Here is a 17,485-nt window from a genome sequence, read left to right on the forward strand (position 1 = left end):
CCGGTTATCTCTCTGATGGAACCCTTTCACCGGGCCGGCACACCTGTGCTTCCGTGGAGACCAAAGGCCGTCTCGAGTTCTGCCGGGGGCCCCCGTCACCTTACGGCACCGAGAGCGAGCGAGAGAGAGAGAGAGAGAGAGAGAGAGAGAGCGGAAAAAAAACAAGGGGCCAGACGACGATTCAAATATTTCCATAACATCCCGTCTGAGTCATCCTCACCCTCACGGAGAGAGAGACCGCACACGGGGGAGGGGGGGGGGGGGGGGGCAAGAGGACCCACATCACGGCCGGTATGTAAGTTGGTTGGCACCGGTCCAACGTCATTTTAGCTCCATTTTTTTTTTTTCCTGGAACTCTGCCTTTTATGCAAATGAGCCTTGAGAATTGTGCCTTAAATGTGTCACACCAGGAAGTGGGAGTGCCAGCCAGCCAGCCAGCCAGCCAGCCGCCGCTGAGTTTTTGAGTCTGACGGCTCACCGGGCTACTCTGGCTACTAAAATCTGCCCGCATCCTTTAAAAAAAAATAAATAAAAAAAGAAAAAGGCAGGAGTCGTCTGCCGCTTATGGTTCCCATGGTAACACCTGAGGCGGCACCGCTTTAGCTGCCTCCAGATTCTGGACTCGCAGGGCCGGCCCTGTTCAGCGGGAGCCTGCAACCTTTCAATGTCATTGGCCCTGGCTGCCGTCGTCAAGGTAAGTCAAGCAGCGCCGAATAGAACCGGAATCATCGCTTACGTTCCACCCGGCACCGTCTGCACGCCTCAGTCAACGACTGTGACCTCACAATGGCCGAACTCCGCCTGGCTTGCCTGTCTCGCGTGTGTAATGTCAAACAGTAGGCACTCATCTTTCTCAAAGCCGTGTGTCAGTTGAGAGATATTGCATCCATTCTGGGCATAGATTGCACCCATCTCAGCTCACCGTTAACTGTAGTCCTCTCCCACCCTAGACATACTGCTTCCATGTTTTTGTGAATGGGTTAGTGATTTGCCCCTGTCAATAAAGGTCAAATGTAGAAACTAATGTAGCTGTTATAATAAGATTCCAAATCCCAAACATACCTTTCCAAATGTACTTTTTAAAATAAATAAATAAAAATAATCATCAACCTGCTCTTTATTATGTTACATGCAGAAACTGCAAGTGCCAATGAACTGATGACAGTTTATCATTTTTAAAAGTCCGTCCCTCTCTGCGTGTTAAACACGTTTAACCTCTGTTTTGCAATATGTTTTCGGAGCAAGGAAGCTTAAATAAACACTTGATTTAAAAAAAAAAAAAAAAAAGAAAAAGAAACGCGCAGTAAGTCATCTATGTGACACGAATATTGATTTATGTTGTAACCGAGCATCACGTTGCCTTGGGACATATTCGATTGTTGCAATTCATGCGAGTGTACCCCAGAGGGCGCTAGTCCATCATATAAAGTTCTGATAGGTGCGCCCCTCAAGAAACTGGGGTATCTGAACTTGTGGCATTGTGAACACCTTTTGAATTGAATTGCAAATTCGTTTTAAGAAAAATTGAGAGCTTTCTTCCTACAAAATCCCATTATACGTGATTCATGTATAACTCGATTTCCACAGAGGAAATATCTATTGGAAATAGCGCAGTAATTCTAAAAGTTCGCCATACTCAACACATACGGTGTAACTGGCTTGTATCGCATTTTAAAAGCTATTTTTAATTTGATCTGTCATGACAAGAAACTTTCTCAGTTACAGCACCAGAATATATTTTTTGTCTCTAATTTTAGTAGGCCTATTTTACCCCCCCCCCCCCCCCCCCCAGTATTCACACAGCCATTCAATTTTAAAGAATAGAACTATCCACTGTCAACACTAAAACTGTGGCGCGTGTGCTTAACCTTGGGACACCAGAACGCCGTTCAGAAGGGCAATCTAGATTTTCTGACTAAGAACCGAATGAAAAATAAAAAATCACTAAGTCACCTGTTTTTTATGTTTATGGTTTATCTCTTGTTATCTGCCTCTCTCTCTCTTTCCCTGTCTCTGTCTGCTGTCTCTCAAGATAATTGGGACCAGAATTTGATCTCAATGTCATGGACAAAAAAGGGGCTTCTGGCGGGTCTGCCGCGAGCAAGAAAAAGAAAGGCAGCCGCAGCCGTAGCAGCCATAGCAACGCGACTGGGACTGAGGTTAGCGGTAGCGCTGGTAGGAATAACAGCACAGGCTGTTTTGCGCTCGTTCCCGCTGCTGCTGCTCCTGCCGCCGCCCATCTCGGTCCGGGTCCAAAGCCGGGAGCGGATAGCAGCTCTGTCATGGACGAAGCGGAAGACGGCGACGAGGAGCCCAAATTCCAGCAGCCAAGATCGCGCCGGGCCGGTGGCAGTGGCGGCAACGACGGCGGAGGTTCTGGCGGCAGTATTAGAATGAAGAATTTTACGCCAGGAGGGGGAGCCGCGTCAACAGCGAGCAAGAACTCCAACAACAATGAGCTCTGCCTCCTGAAAGGCGAGGGGTCTACACCTCCTGCTTCTGTAGGCGCCACAACATCTGCTGCTTGCCAGGGTGATGGTGTTGGACCTGGCGGCGCCGACAAAGGCGATGGAGGGGACGCAGTCACAGGAGTAGCGGCGACCGGCGTGGCTAACAGTCCAGGTGAGGGTAGCAACAGCACGGCTACCGTCACAGGCATGAAATGCAACAAAAACGGAGATTGCAGGAGGGACCCAGTCACCACGGGGAGCCTGTCTTCTATTATCTCTAAACAGGAAAGGCAGAGCGTTGGAGCGGCTGGAATCGAGGACGGGAAGAGGCGAAGCGCCTGTAATTCCACGACAGCCAGTATGGACGGATCGACCACCCCTGCCGGCTCTCTAACGCAGGGACACGGGGGCGAGACTGCGAGCATCGGCGCCACTTCGGCTGCCGCCGGTGCCTACGAGAAAAAGGACTCCAGGGTTTCCTTCTCCAACGCGCCGAGCAGGAAAGCGTCTTCTTCTGTGCATGGCGTGGGCCAGAGCCAGACCCAACAGTCCAGGAATTCGGTCACGTTTCTCAAGTCCGAGGATGGGCCACAGATCGTTCCCGATGACCTGGACCCCGGGGACAACCAGACTTTCATGCAACGGCAATTTAGTTCCATGCTACAGCCCGGAGTTAATAAATTCTCGCTGCGTATGTTTGGGAGTCAGAAGGCGGTGGAAAAGGAACAAGAGCGAGTTAAATCGGCTGGAAATTGGATTATCCACCCGTATAGTGATTTCAGGTAAGGGTTCATTTAACTGTTTTGTCAACCGCATGCAACGAACACCATTTGACCCATAGAATCAACATGTGCAGACGCTTCAGAGACTATACATTGGGAGTGTTGAGCAGGCGATCTGTCAGGCTGAGTCTGGATCATTTACGCGTTGCACTGCGTGCCCTCCTAGGTCATTTTTGTGATGTTTAGTATGCAGTGATATGTTGTGACTCCCAGGGGCATAGCAGTTGTCTGAGGATTCTTTCCATTTACGATGTGAATTCGATTATTTAGAATCCATCACAGCTGTTGACATATACATAGCCCTATATATGATACAAATGTCAGATGTTCTGTAGTCTTTATTGATTATTTATTAACCTGTTTTATGCTTGATTTTGGAATCGTAACGACTTAATTCTGTATCGGCACAACACTCATTGTCTCTGGAAAAATAGTAAAACCTTAGGAATGGTTTTACCATTTCTGGATACGATATATCAGTGGCTAATTAGGCAGACTATTTATTATTAAGTTGTCAACGTGGGCCTGCAATAGTTTCAACGTTACGATTTGAGGCCTCGTGCGTAAAACAGTTCCACACTTTCGGTTTCAAATTCAACCGTCTCAGTGTAAAAACTCAGTGAAGGAAAATATATCAGAAACATAAATCACTCCGTAATTGTACGCGTACTGTAAACTAGACAAAATCACGATCCATCACCAGTGTATGTGCAGCGTTTTCTCTGAGTTTCTCATGGTAGGCCAAAAGTCTACAAACCGTTGGGGCACATGTTTGGGTGAATAAAATAGGAACGTATTGTCCCTGGGCCAAACTATCTTAAGTAATGCCACTGAGGGAAAAGTATATTAGCAGTCAACTACTTTACAGATGAAGGGTGCGAGCTTAAAATAACTGCCACGCGGCTGATCGAAAACCTTTTTTTAGATCAGAAGGGACAGACATTTGATTATTGGTGCCTCATCAACACGCTCTTTATTGTAATATGCAAACAAGATGTTCTGGGCTTTCCCTGTCACGGTGCTCTTTTCATCAGTGCAGGTGCGCGTTGATGTGTTTCCCTGTAGTTGCTGTTTGCTTTTTTTTTTGGAAGCAGCCTACCTCGGTGGGCTATCGTTGGCACACACTTCCATAATGTCACCTTGAAGCGCAAACGTGCAAATAGCCTGCCAACATCGTGTTTCAGAGACGGATTTGTTCTAATAAATCTCTCAAAAATAAGTCTTGTTGCTTATAGTTCCATTTCCTTATTCGCCTTATATTGCTTTCACAGTTTTTGCACAACGCGACTGAATAGTTTTAGTTTGTATTGGCCTACTGTTTTACGACCATATATAGCTTTACGCCCAGGATAGCCTCCTCGCTAGATTACTCAATGTTCACTTTCCCCAAGTGTTTGAAAGGTTATATTTTTTTGAAGCTCTAGTTTATTATTTGTTACTCTGGGTTGTATAATTAAACGCTTGCTCAACGAATGTGTGAGGACGAATGGACAGTTGAACAGATTACTCGGCTCTGCAAGCGCTGTGGTTATTATGATGTCCGTTCCTGTGTTCCTCGAGGTTATAGGGGTTGTAGGGAATCACTTCACGCCTTGCTGTTTTATAGCGGAAACATTGCCAATAATCACATCGGGCTGTCTGACAGGTCTGTTCATCCTGCATGTAAATGGTTTAATGAATGAATCTGAGTGCATTTAAAACAAACCACTACAATTTTTAGATTTTGAGTTACTATTTCTCAGCCCCCTCTATACTAAATATTATTTAACTTAATAATTAATGAGAGGGTCAGATTCACTGCTGTTTGCTCCTACTTCTACCACTACTACCACTAATAAAATACAATACAAAATAATTTATTATTATAATTTTTTTTTAAATTAACAACAACAACAACAACAACCTCGTAAGTAGCAACAAACCGCATACCTGCCAACAATGCACAGAGAACATTAAATTGAATACACCGAACAAAAACGTCATTATTGAAATAAAGTAAGACCATAAAATCACCCCGGTATGATTTGATGCTGTAAGACAGCGACTTTAAACCGTAATAAACATCAAACGTGGACCTTTTCTATTTCAAAGCTACGAATGCTGTTCATGATCGATGTATTTTAGCTAAGTTGCTGAATGGGAAAAGTTACTTGAAAATTTTTATAAAACTGGAACCTTCTAGTAATTAGAGAACGCCAGTCTGTGCGGTCCCGGTTTTTGGTTGAGTCAAATTTTTTTAGAAAATGTGACGGTTAGTTTGGCTTCAGCACCATAGACAGCACCCACTAGCCTACATCACAAAACACACAATTCCTTTACACCCTATACCGTATCTCTGCTATTGAGACTAACACGTTCACCAGAACCCAGTGGTCCATTTACGTCTATCGTTGTTACATAGTTTAAAAATCAAATATAAGTGCATTGCTAATGTCCCATCAATAATGGAGGGCATACACGTGGCTTAATGTACTTGTGCCTCTGGCATCGCCGGAGTTCGAGTAGATATATCGGGTTTCTGATTATTTGTCATGTCACTTCAATGGTTATGAATTCCACATAAAGCATAGGCACATTGGCTATATGTATGCCGTTAATTCGAGCGTCTGATAATTCGCACACTTCTTGACGTCGTACCGCCGGCTAAATAAATTCCACACGACGCAGTAAATGTCACCGAGATGTAGTAAATACGCCGTCAGTGTTGCATTATATGGCGTACAGACAGTTTAATGACAAAGACGTGTTGTGGGACTATGTAGCCTAGCCTACTCTTCGGAGGAGTCACGCGAGAGCTTTCCTCAAAGTAGGCTACCAGAGCAACTGAACCGCTCGCGCTGACTCTAGGCTACTTTCACTGGAAATCCATTTCAGCGAAATACATCAAACTAATTTGAATTTGCTTGGAAAGCGGCGCATAAATCCAAGGTGCCCTAGGGCCCTTCTGAAAAACAGAAAGCCAGTCAGGGCTGGTTATTATCTTTACTGATTTATCAATTTTCAACTCGTGCGATCGAAAAACAATAAAAAATTTAAACTCATGGAAGGGGGATGATTAGCCTACATCTTTGAAATATATACAATGAATTCTGAGACTTCACCTTACACCAAAAGAAAAAAAGGCGATATGACCCTTTCTCTTATAAACAAACTGGAGAGGACAACTCGTTTTTACACAGTGCTGTTCGAAACTGGGCATCGAATTTACCTCCTCGTCTCACGAGAGTGTCTGGACTTAAAAGTGAGGCTTAGACCACGTTGCATTAGTCACGGAGACATGACTCAGCAATGTACTCAGGCGCCTAAGTTTCTTTAAGTGGCATTGAATCGTACTGATAGTTTGATTTGTTTTAACTTTTCTGTCCTTGGGCATAGCGATGCTGTACGTGTAGCGTTCAGCCTGCGCGTGTATTGCGATGCACATTTAAAATTTAGACTAACGGTTAAATTCATTATTCGTTATAAGTTCTCCTTTTAGCATGTTGTGCTGAGTTACTCCACCCTCACTCTCGCACTAACATTGTAAAATACCCTGGATAACTTTATTCTCGTTGCATCACATATGTATTATACCCTCAAAATAACAATATATGCTTGTAATGTGTCGTGTACACCGCCCTTTTATAAAGGGGTAGAGAGTTCCACACTCCCCCTACTACGGTTAAATTTGGTTTGCTATTCCTTGGAGGTCACAAATATTTGGTGTCTTGTCCGGGTCTTGTTTTGTCCCCCGATTATTTCATTCCTTGTTGCCCGGTGAGAATCAATTCGCAAGGCGTCTCCGGTTTCATATGTCTCTCCAGTCGTTTCAGTGCCCTTGTTTTGACCTTGCAGATACAGAGGAAGATAACGCGTGATCTCTGACTCATCTGAACGGCGTTTTTTCTGGCTGTATTCCTATCTTACAGACAACCGTGCGGTCCTGCTTATGTGCAGGCGTGTCCGGCGCGCTTGAAATCGAGGGTATTGGCAGGGTGTGACTACATTGTTTTTGCTCGTAGCGGGGTGTATTGTTACTGGCGACAGTAGAAACGAGACAGTAGAAGTGTACTTTTCAAATGTCATAAGGATTGCGCGCGGTCAGCGTCTTTTGCTGTATGCAGGAGTGCTCCTGGCGATTTTCAGCGTGAAGCCTCCGACAAAATGCCCAGCATAGAAATTGGAAACTTATCACAATAGTAATCACAGTAATATTAACAAAGCCAACAGGAAATTGGACTATACAGGTCCGATTTTGTGTGAATAATGTGGAGGAGAGTTAGGCTATGCAATGAGAGATCAATAATCAAAGTTGTAGATTAAATAATACACCATGGACTGCATACCATAATAAAACAGGCCAGGTCTAAATTTATGCATACAAGGATGTCTTGTGACAATGCATAGGACACACCTAGAAGCATCATGTTATACTGCAGTGTGTCTTTATTACACAGATAAGCACAGATTTGTCATTACACCTGGATTTGTCTCTCAGCTCTGCTTATTTTTCATAGAGACATGTCCCAATATGTCACGTCCCAAGCAGACAACCCTCATTTGGGAAATGGTTACTCCCCTAATTGTCCTTCACTTTTCATTTCCTCTTCGTTCCTTGTCATCCCAGGTTCTACTGGGATTTCACGATGCTCATGTTCATGGTGGGCAACCTGATCATCATCCCCGTGGGCATCACCTTCTTCAAGGACGAGACCACCGCGCCCTGGATTATCTTCAACGTGGTGTCGGACACCTTCTTCCTCATGGACCTGGTGCTCAACTTTCGCACGGGCATCGTTTTCGAGGACAACACCGAGATCATCCTCGACCCCAAGAAGATCAAGAGGAAGTACCTGAAGACCTGGTTCGTGGTGGACTTCGTCTCCTCCATTCCCGTGGATTACATCTTCCTCATCGTGGAGAAGGGCATCGACTCGGAGGTTTACAAAACGGCGCGGGCCCTGCGGATTGTGCGCTTCACCAAGATCCTCAGCCTCCTGCGGCTCCTGAGGCTCTCCCGGCTCATCCGCTACATCCACCAATGGGAGGAGGTAAGCAGGGCGGTGGGAACACGTTCCACCAATTGGGAAGAGGTGTGCAGGGCGGTGGGAACATTTTCCACCAATTGGGAAGAGGTGCAGTAAGCAGGGTGGTGGGAACATTTTCCACCAATGGGAAGAGGTGTGCAGGGCAGTGGGAACATTTTCCACCAATTGGGAAGAGGTGTGCAGGGCGGTGGGAACATTTTCCACCAATTGGGAAGAGGTGCAGTAAGCAGGGTGGTGGGAACATTTTCCACCAATGGGAAGAGGTGTGCAGGGCGGTGGGAACATTTTCCACCATTTGCGAAGAGGTGTGCAGGGCGGTGGGAACATTTTCCACCAATGGGAAGAGGTGAGCAGGATGGTGGGAACATTTTCCACCAATTGGGAAGAGGTGCAGTAAGCAGGGTGGTGGGAACATTTTCCACCAATGGGAAGAGGTGAGCAGGATGGTGGGAACATTTTCCACCAATTGGGAAGAGGTACAGTAACCAGGGTGGTGGGAAATGGGAAGAGGTGAGCAGGGCAGTGGAAACTCTTCCCACCAATGGGAAAAGGTAAGCAGGGTGGTGGGAACATTTCCCACCAATGGGAAGAGGTGAGCAGGGAGGTGGAAACTTTGCCCACCAATGGGAAGAGGTAAGCAGTGTGGTGGGAACATTTTCCACCAATAGGAAGAGGTAAGCAGGTTGGTGGAAACATTTTCGACCAATTGGATGATGTAAGCAGGATGGTAGGATTTGCCCTGCTGGTTGAAAAAGTTGGCTAGAGTCCAGGTCAAAGACACAGTATGTGGAGATGGGTGCTCTGAATGAATTAATTTGGACATATTCCATCAATGGGGCTGTTTAATCATAATGCTGTCGTCAGTTCATTCAACCTTCATTTAAGATTCCCGGTGACAATTGAGGGTAGGAAACCTCTTTCTCAATGCGCCGAGATTACAAGAGGTAGGCCTATAAGAAATAAAATAAATAAAAGAGATAATAACACATTTATTTAATATGCACACAGTATCGTTGCTTAAGCCTAACATTAACCATGGCATGCTGTCAAGAGTTAATCTCAACGGAAGTGTATGAGAAATCCAGCTCCGGTGCTACCCTGTGAGCGAGTTAAAAGGCAGCGCTCTTAGAATATCCCATAATGCACCTTCCTGTGGATATGTCCCATATTTTAATGCTTCAGCAGTTCGCTCAGAGAGCCGTGCATGAACGCATTCTCCCGAAGGCAAAAAAGCAAATGTCCTTTTTTTTTCAGCTCTATCTTAGCCAGCTTGTAAATGCAAATACAAATGCAAATGCAAACAGGGAAGTGCATTTCATCATTTATTCTGTTCAAGGGAGTCAGTTTCAATATGGGCAACTGCACATTAAGTCTTAGTAATGTTGTTGTTGCTCAGTGTAAATTTTCAGTGTTAAATCAACTCTTACAGAGTACATATAGTCCCAAATGAACTTGTACGCACTCTGTTAGAGTAGAATTAACACAGGACATTTTACTGTGCAGAGAATATTGTTTATCGTCATTGTGGATTAGAAGGCTAGTACAGCTCTGATTGGCTCTTCGCGTCCATGCCGATGCTCGAAGGTTCTGCTGTCAGTTCTCACCTTTTGTCAGCTGAAAGCTACAGCCGCTAACGTCACGCAGTTGGTTCACGGCGCTATCCCATTGACCCGTTGTGTGTCCGCTAGCCAGTTGGATCCTTAGCCTTTGTCTTCTGTTAGCCTAAGCCTCCACTGATTTTAATTCTTTGCCTTGTAGTAATCCCAATGGATTCCATAGCTATCTACACGCTCTATCAGCGATACGCACCAAAGCTCTGTTGTCACATAAATCCCAAGAGAATTCAGTCCCCCCAGATGTTTCATCATTGAACATTGTTAGACCCCTTGTGATAGATGGTGCTGGTTCTGCTGCAGATACCTAGTTGTTTCCCACATTTTGGTAGAACCTCAAAAGTTCATCAGCCACGATACTTAATTATTAGGCAAAATACTTCCACTGAAATAGTTTCTAAAGGCTTTCTTATATGGCCAAACAACAACCCCCATTTGTTTGTGTGGAAATGACAAATTTGACCTGTTAAATGGCTAATTTCACCTGAGCATCTTATGGAGTGGAGTGAATCATTGACTGCCTAATTAAGCATCGCTGATGCCTTTTGAAATTTACTGACGAAGGTGTATTATTATCACATGACCAGCCAGAATTCAGCAGCATCACCATTAAGTGAGAGAGAGAGAGAGAGAGAGGGAGAGAGGCAGGAAGAGACAGGAACACCAGGAGGCCACTTTTTTTCTTAACTGCTTTGCTTAAACCCGGTTGGCTGTTTTAACACATTTACATCCAAATGTGAATGCCAGCAAACCTGCTAAAATGGTTGGTCAGAGGGAGTGCTTTTTTTTTTAATGAGAAATCTTTTTGTGAGATGGTTTTTTATGAGAACTGTGAGACACAACACAGCCCCAGCTTTAATAACCTCATAAATATGTCCGTAAGATGCCCTTGAACATAGCAACACTTCACCTGGGGTCAGCAGATTCGCCTGGGTTTATCACAAACATGTACACACACCCAGGTTGCACAGCTGAGGCTGATGGTGTTAACCAGGCACGGCTGAGGGTGATGGGGCCTTAGCTTACATATGAGTGGATATATGAGCTGTTCTGATATATGACCCAGCTGGCATAGCTGAGGTTGATGAGAACCCATGTTGACCAGGCATAGCTGAGGATGATGGGGCCTTAGCTTACATATGAGTGGATATATGAGCTGTTCTGATATATGACCCAGCTGGCACAGCTGAGGTTGGTGAGAACCCATGTTGACCAGGCATAGCTGAGGATGATGGGGCCTTAGCTTACATATGAGTGGATATATGAGCTGTTCTAATTCCCCAGGGGTCTCTATTCCTTGTTGAGAGGTTTTCTGCTAGCTCACAGGTGGTGCTGTTCAAAGTGGCCATCGAAAGGTCACCAAAAGGTTTTACAGAGGGATTACTCTTTGTAATCTTATACCCTTTATAACCTGGTTCTACAAAGCAAAACACCTGCAGTAGTGTAAAATCAGTTGTGGTACAGTACATTTTTACATTGATTGAGTACCATGGTATCCAGTGTGGATAAACTGTTGGAGCTGAATTAACATTAAAGCTTTTACTGTGCAGTGGTCTAAAGAAACCTGTGCTAATTAAGATAACGAGAAGCAGGGCATTTATTTACCTTGGAGCTCTAGGTTTTTGAATATTTATTTTGTAGTTGATAAATGCAATTCTGAAGCAATCATATGAATAATGTGCTTATATTTATTCAGTGTATGCTCAGAGATGCTCGGGGGTGAGTCACCAAAACTGAACTGACTTCTATTGACATATATTATACATTCCATTTTATTTCCTCGTTTGAAGCATATCCACGATTAAAATATTAACCATTAATCATTATGTGAATTTCAACATTTAACATTCATAATTTTGTTTGCGTGTTTGTCGTCATGTGTCCTTGTATTTACACAGATTGTCCCATTGAGGTTAAAATCTATTTTACGAGGGAGACTTGTACTGGATGGAGGTAGCGGTCATACACATTACCATTACAAATATAAAAAGGATAACAGAGCTATAGATTTGTATGCGCTTATACTTCTGCTTAGAACACTTTTGTGAAGCATTGTGGAACACAAATTGTCAGTTAACATTTAAATAATGGAGATGTTGCACTCAGAGAAGACGGTTCAGGTCAGCGTTGTGTTAAATAATACCAGTGACCATATGCTATTGCTTCAGGCTCATTAAGCTCTATTTGGCTTAGTGTTTCTTTTGTACAGAACAAAGTTTAATATTTTTCTTACAAAATGAAAAGAAATGAAATATAAACGTTTGAGGGCCACACCCCCTGAAGAACTTATGTTCCCCAGTGAACGAACGAGCTGTCATGTAAGGGCTTTGACCAATGGCGTCGTATGAGGTGGGAGTTAGGATGATTCCAAGGGCCCTGACTAATTGGGGCCCTAAAAAATAGATTTTTTTTAAACCTTTTTTTTGAGAGCCTTTTTTTTTTATTCCCACACAGCGATGGTGGACTGTGGCGGTGGTGGTGGAGATTCAAACAGCCACCAAATACAGCCTCCCCTCTCTGCCGCATCCCGTCTTCTCCCTCCCGCCTTCTCCCAACTCGCCTTCTCCCTCCTGCCTTCTCCCAACTTGCCTTCTCCCTCTCGTCCTCTCTGTCCCACCTTCTTCCAACTCGCTTTCTCCCTCCCACCTTCTCCCTCCCGCCTTCTCCCAACTCGCCTTCTCCCTCCCGCCTTCTCCCAACTCGCCTTCTCCCTCCCGCCTTCTCCCAACCCGCCTTCTCCCAACTTGCCTTCTCCCTCTCGTCCTCTCTGTCCCACCTTCTTCCAACTCGCTTTCTCCCTCCCACCTTCTCCCTCCCGCCTTCTCCCAACTCGCCTTCTCCCTCCCGCCTTCTCCCAACCCGCCTTCTCCCTCCCGCCTTCTCCCAACTCGCCTTCTCCCTCCCGCCTTCTCCCAACTTGCCTTCTCCCTCCGTCTTCTCGGCCCCATGGATTTCTAATAGAACCTGCCCGGAGGGGGGAAGCGGCAGAAATGGCGGCCTTGCGTGCGAACGAAGCCACAGCGGTAAATTGGCGGGTTGGTTTCTCATGTGTGAGATCACTCACGGTCAATTTTGCCCGATTAAAGCGGTCGAGCCGCGTGCGACGTTCGGCTCCTTGTCCCCTTTTTTCCTTTTTCCCTTTTTCTCTTTCCCCGTTGTTCACCGCGAGAGATTTAATTAGGGGAGTACGTGCCTGTCACGCCCTCTTCCCTGCTTTGTTGTCGCTGTTGTTTTTGATCTTGTTCTGGTAGTTTGACTTTCATGGCTCCAATATGTTTTTAAAAATTCCATTTTAAAGCACTGTGTAGATTCCACTGTTATCTGACTGTTGGACCAACCCTTTTTTAAAATCTCACTTTAAGGGACTCAGTAGTGACATGACCATTACAGGAAGGCGCTGTCCATAACCCATGTACAGAAAAAGAACCGCAAACCAATAAGAACATAAAATATAATGAGAATGCGATGTAATCCCACTGCGGTTAAATTTAGAGCCTCATGATTGGACCCTTGGGGTGAGGCCGCAGGGCTGGAGCACTGTCACATGGCTAAGGGGGGTGGGGGGGGGTGGGGGGTGGTAAGGGGGAGGGACATGGTCCTGGAGGACCAGTTCGCCAGAGAAATCAAAAATAATACAGCGAGATCGGATGTGAAGGGTCTTCAGTAAAGAGCCGTGGAGCCAGCTGAAAATGGAGAGTGAGGGTTCAGAGTTCAGAGGTCAGGGGTCAGGGGGTGGGAGTAATGTTACCTGCAGTGCCTGAGGCGCCAAGCGTGTCGTGTGTGCGGTGTGATAGGACGGCAGATAGGCAGATAGACAGTCAGCACTGTGCGGTCAGGGCCACACACTCCCTGAATTGGACGCAACGGACAGCTGTGAGATTTACCTGTGTCAGCTCCCCCAGACACCTTTTCAAGATGTATGATTCTCTCTGTCTCTCTCGCACACACACTCACACACAAACACGCACAGACGCACGCACACACACACACAAATGCACACAAACAGACACGCACACACAGACACACACACTCACACTCTCTCTCTGTCTCTCAAAGACACAAACGCACACACACACACACACACTCTCTCTGTCTCTCGCACACACACTCACACACAGTCTGTCTCTCTCGCACACACACTCACACACAAAAGCACACGTGCAAGCACAGACACACACATGTACACACACAGGCGCACGCACAGGCACACACACAATCTCTCTCTCTCTCTCTCAGTATGCCAGAAAGCGAATTCCGTCAGATAGGATTCAGGGCTGTGCGGACCTAACGATATTCAGGATGGGCCTACCTGCAAATGAAATGCGATGAGACCTGCACATCTTGCAGGGCACTGCCCGCGCCCTTCCAGGAGAAGATGAGCCGCACTGCGCGCTGAAATGCACATTCAGTCCATTACATCGCATTTCATTCACCCATTTAAAGAGAGGATGCTCTCATCCGCTGCCACTTTTACAGTGGGGGAGAACAGAACAGCGCATTGGCCATTCACCAGTTCAGCCTTGTCTTCAGCGAAAGCACGTACGTCCCAAATCGCAGCTCATTCTGCAGGTGCAGAACAGTATGGAGCACGTTAACAGGTGATGGCTTTTGGGTGACGGTGCTGGTGGCAAAATCACAATCCCACTGGCAGAATTCGGCTCCACACTGTCAGAATAAGGGGTACGGTACAGGGTTTTTTTTGTTATGAAAGGTACAGTGTTCCCTCACTGGGTCATGTGTGCCTTAGAATACTATGAGTACTGTGGGCGGATCTTTGAGGGTACCGCCCAGTGACAAGCCATTGTACCCCTGTAGATGCACTTTTTTGCTCGTTTTTGGCTGGACTGCAACAGCCTTACCAACATGAATGTCTGTGACTGAGTGAGTGAGTGACTGAGTGATGATTTACACCATTGGTCGGCCGGTCCAGCCATATACTAGGTTTTAACCTGGGCTTGTTTTCTTCTGACAGTACACTGCACTGCCGCTTGTTTTAAGGGCCAGTTCTGGCTTCGTCCGCCGAGGCTAATTAGGTTACTGAGGTTTCTTCCGACAGGTGTCAGTCCGTGAAGAATTACTGTATGTCCCCGTGTGGCGGAAGGCTTGCAATCTGAATTCCTTCCTTTCATTGACTTTCACTCTCCCCAGACTCACGTCAGAGGCTAAGCCAATGCCCCCGCGCCGCTCCCCTCCCCTCCCCTCCCCTCCCCTCAGTCACATCTCAGTAATTGCTTTAACCCCCAGCGCGCGTCGCCTTGCTTTTTTACCTCGAGTGCGCCGTTCTAAGACAGTCAGAGCTAATTAAAAATACGGGGCGGATTAGCGAGCGCGAGCTTCGACTGTCCTCGCGGCGACAATATATGAACGCGGAGGTCTGCGTTAGGAGTGGAAGTTTTATAGTGACGGTTACGCAGGTCGCAGTCGCGAGCGGAGGGAAGTGCGGAGGTAGGCTACTCTCTCAGCGCTCGTTTAAATGACTGCAGTTCGTCCAGACGCGGGCACGCCGGTGGTTTATTTTATTTGTTTAGCCTTTATTTAACCAGGTAAAAGTGATTGAGAACAAATTCTCATTTAAAACACTGACCTGGTGGTGACGAGAAGTGCGTTAATTCACAGCGATCAGCACTGGTGTGCGGATGAAAACATTATTTTTTTCTTCCCTCAATCAGTTCTTTGAGCTAGAAAATTATGGAGCTTTTCACTAGTCGCGGTTTGCCTCATCTGCAATCAGAGAAAAACAGCAATGACACACGGTCAGCTTATGGAAATTGAACTCATTCATTGGGAGTGGTTATTTAATGTGGTAATCGCAGAGCGGGAAGTCATCCAAATCACAAGCTTTTCACCTCCGCTGATGAAATCAAATTAAAATTTTTTTTTATTTTTTTTGCCCCAACTAAAAAAAAAGCCGTCGGATGACTCACTTGTGTGTGTTCTGTAGTTTGCTTAATGGAGCTATTATTCTCTTGATTACGGAGTTGTAATTTGAGTGAAGCGTGACCCTTAATTATCAAATCAACTCTACGCAACAGAGTGGCTCTCGTACGTCTTTGCGTGTGCATGAAACCGGGCTGCTGTTCACCTTTGACTAAACGAGGACACTAGTTCCGTAACAACTACGGACCACGCCTGGAGGCCGTATACTTACGCGCACATCTGGATCAGTCTCACTAGCGCAGGGATGTCATACAGCAGTGGTGTCAAACTCGTGCCATGGAGGGCCGTGTGTATGCAGGTTTTCATTCCAGCCTCAGATCTTGATTATATAATTAGTTAAATTATTTGCTGAATTAGGGATGCAGGTTTGTGCACAATGGTGACCCGACGTCTATGGTGACCCGCATTGTCTAAATAAAAATTTTCTTATATTCTGTGCTTCAATGCAGTTAAACGCATATGGCTGAATGAGTAATTGGACTCAATTAAGGCAGCATTAATTGGTTGGAATGAAAACCTGCATACACACGGCCCTCCACGGCACGAGTTTGACACCACTGTCGTACAGTCTTATCCGACAAGTGTCGGACGCGGGCGCGGGTTTTCGTTTTGGCCACCTGATTGTACTCATCGATGTCTCGATTGAAGACCTCGGTTCGTTAATCGGTAGAATCAGGCGTGGCAGTGTTGGGCTAAAGGAAGGGGTCCCCAATCTTATCCAGAAAGGGGCCGGTGTGGGTGCAGGCGTTCATTCCAACCAAGCAGTATAACACACCTGATTCTACTAATCAAGGTGCTTAGCAAAGACTCCAGTGGTTGATTAGTGGAATCAGGTGTGTTATACTGCTTGGTTGGAATGAAAGCCTGCACCCACACCGGCCCTTTCTGGATAAGATTGAGGACCCCTGGGCTAAAGCAACAGAAAACCTGTGCCCACACGGACCCTTTTTTTGGATTCAGATTGGACGCCCTTGCTTGAGCTGGAAAGAAACAGAGGCACAAATTCAGATACATAGCATCTTCTGTGAAGCGCTCTCATGTTGGGGGGTTGGGGGGGGGGAATGGATGTTCTCTAAGATCACATTTCCCTTGTCTGTAGCCTTATCCCTTATCCCTTAAGGGCTGAAAGGCAAGAACACTGATCCTCCCCCTCCTGTATATTAGAGAGCTTTTTTTTTTTTTTTTTTTTTTGGTGTATAGATTGACGTCGGTTTCCGCCAATTAAAGCCCTCGGGGTGCCGCATGATCCTGCTTTTCAGGGTGGGGCCCTAAGAGGCCCTAAGCGAGGCTAGTATAGAAAAACAAACCGACAGACAACAAAGCCGCGAGCTGAATCCGGAACAGCAGCCCTGACGGTGAACTCCAACTGCACTACCGTCTCTGCAAGAGAAGGGAAACGTTTCCTGTGGCCTTCAAATGGATCGACGAACTGTTCTAGTTTTATCTATTGCCTGGAAACAAATCTTGATTTTAAGTACCCTTGGGACTTAAAATCAAAACATGCCCGCATATTCTAAGAGAGCATCTACTATTATTGATCCGATAGCAAATAAACTATAATAATTCTTAAAATACGCCTATTCTTAGCGAGCGTGATTTCTTTACATTTTGATAATTGTCTTTGTTACAGCCATCAGAAGCATCAGTAGTTTAAGACAAATGTTTTCCAGTTCTCA

General features: G+C 45.8%; 1 protein-coding gene across 1 annotated transcript in view; it reads left to right on the top strand.

Moving 5' to 3' along the window:
- The first annotated feature begins 501 nt into the window (after nt 1-501).
- Nucleotides 502-17,485, top strand: part of hcn2b (hyperpolarization activated cyclic nucleotide-gated potassium channel 2b) — a 52,677-nt gene continuing 35,693 nt past the window's right edge. The window contains exons 1-3 of the mRNA XM_035414515.1: nt 502-694; nt 2,033-3,232; nt 7,839-8,262. Coding sequence (XP_035270406.1) covers nt 2,064-3,232; nt 7,839-8,262 — 1,593 coding nt within the window. The 5' untranslated portion in view covers nt 502-694; nt 2,033-2,063. The remainder of the gene's footprint in view (nt 695-2,032; nt 3,233-7,838; nt 8,263-17,485) is intronic.

Source organism: Anguilla anguilla, chromosome 4 (genome assembly GCF_013347855.1).
Source record: "Anguilla anguilla isolate fAngAng1 chromosome 4, fAngAng1.pri, whole genome shotgun sequence".
NCBI lineage: Eukaryota > Metazoa > Chordata > Actinopteri > Anguilliformes > Anguillidae > Anguilla > Anguilla anguilla.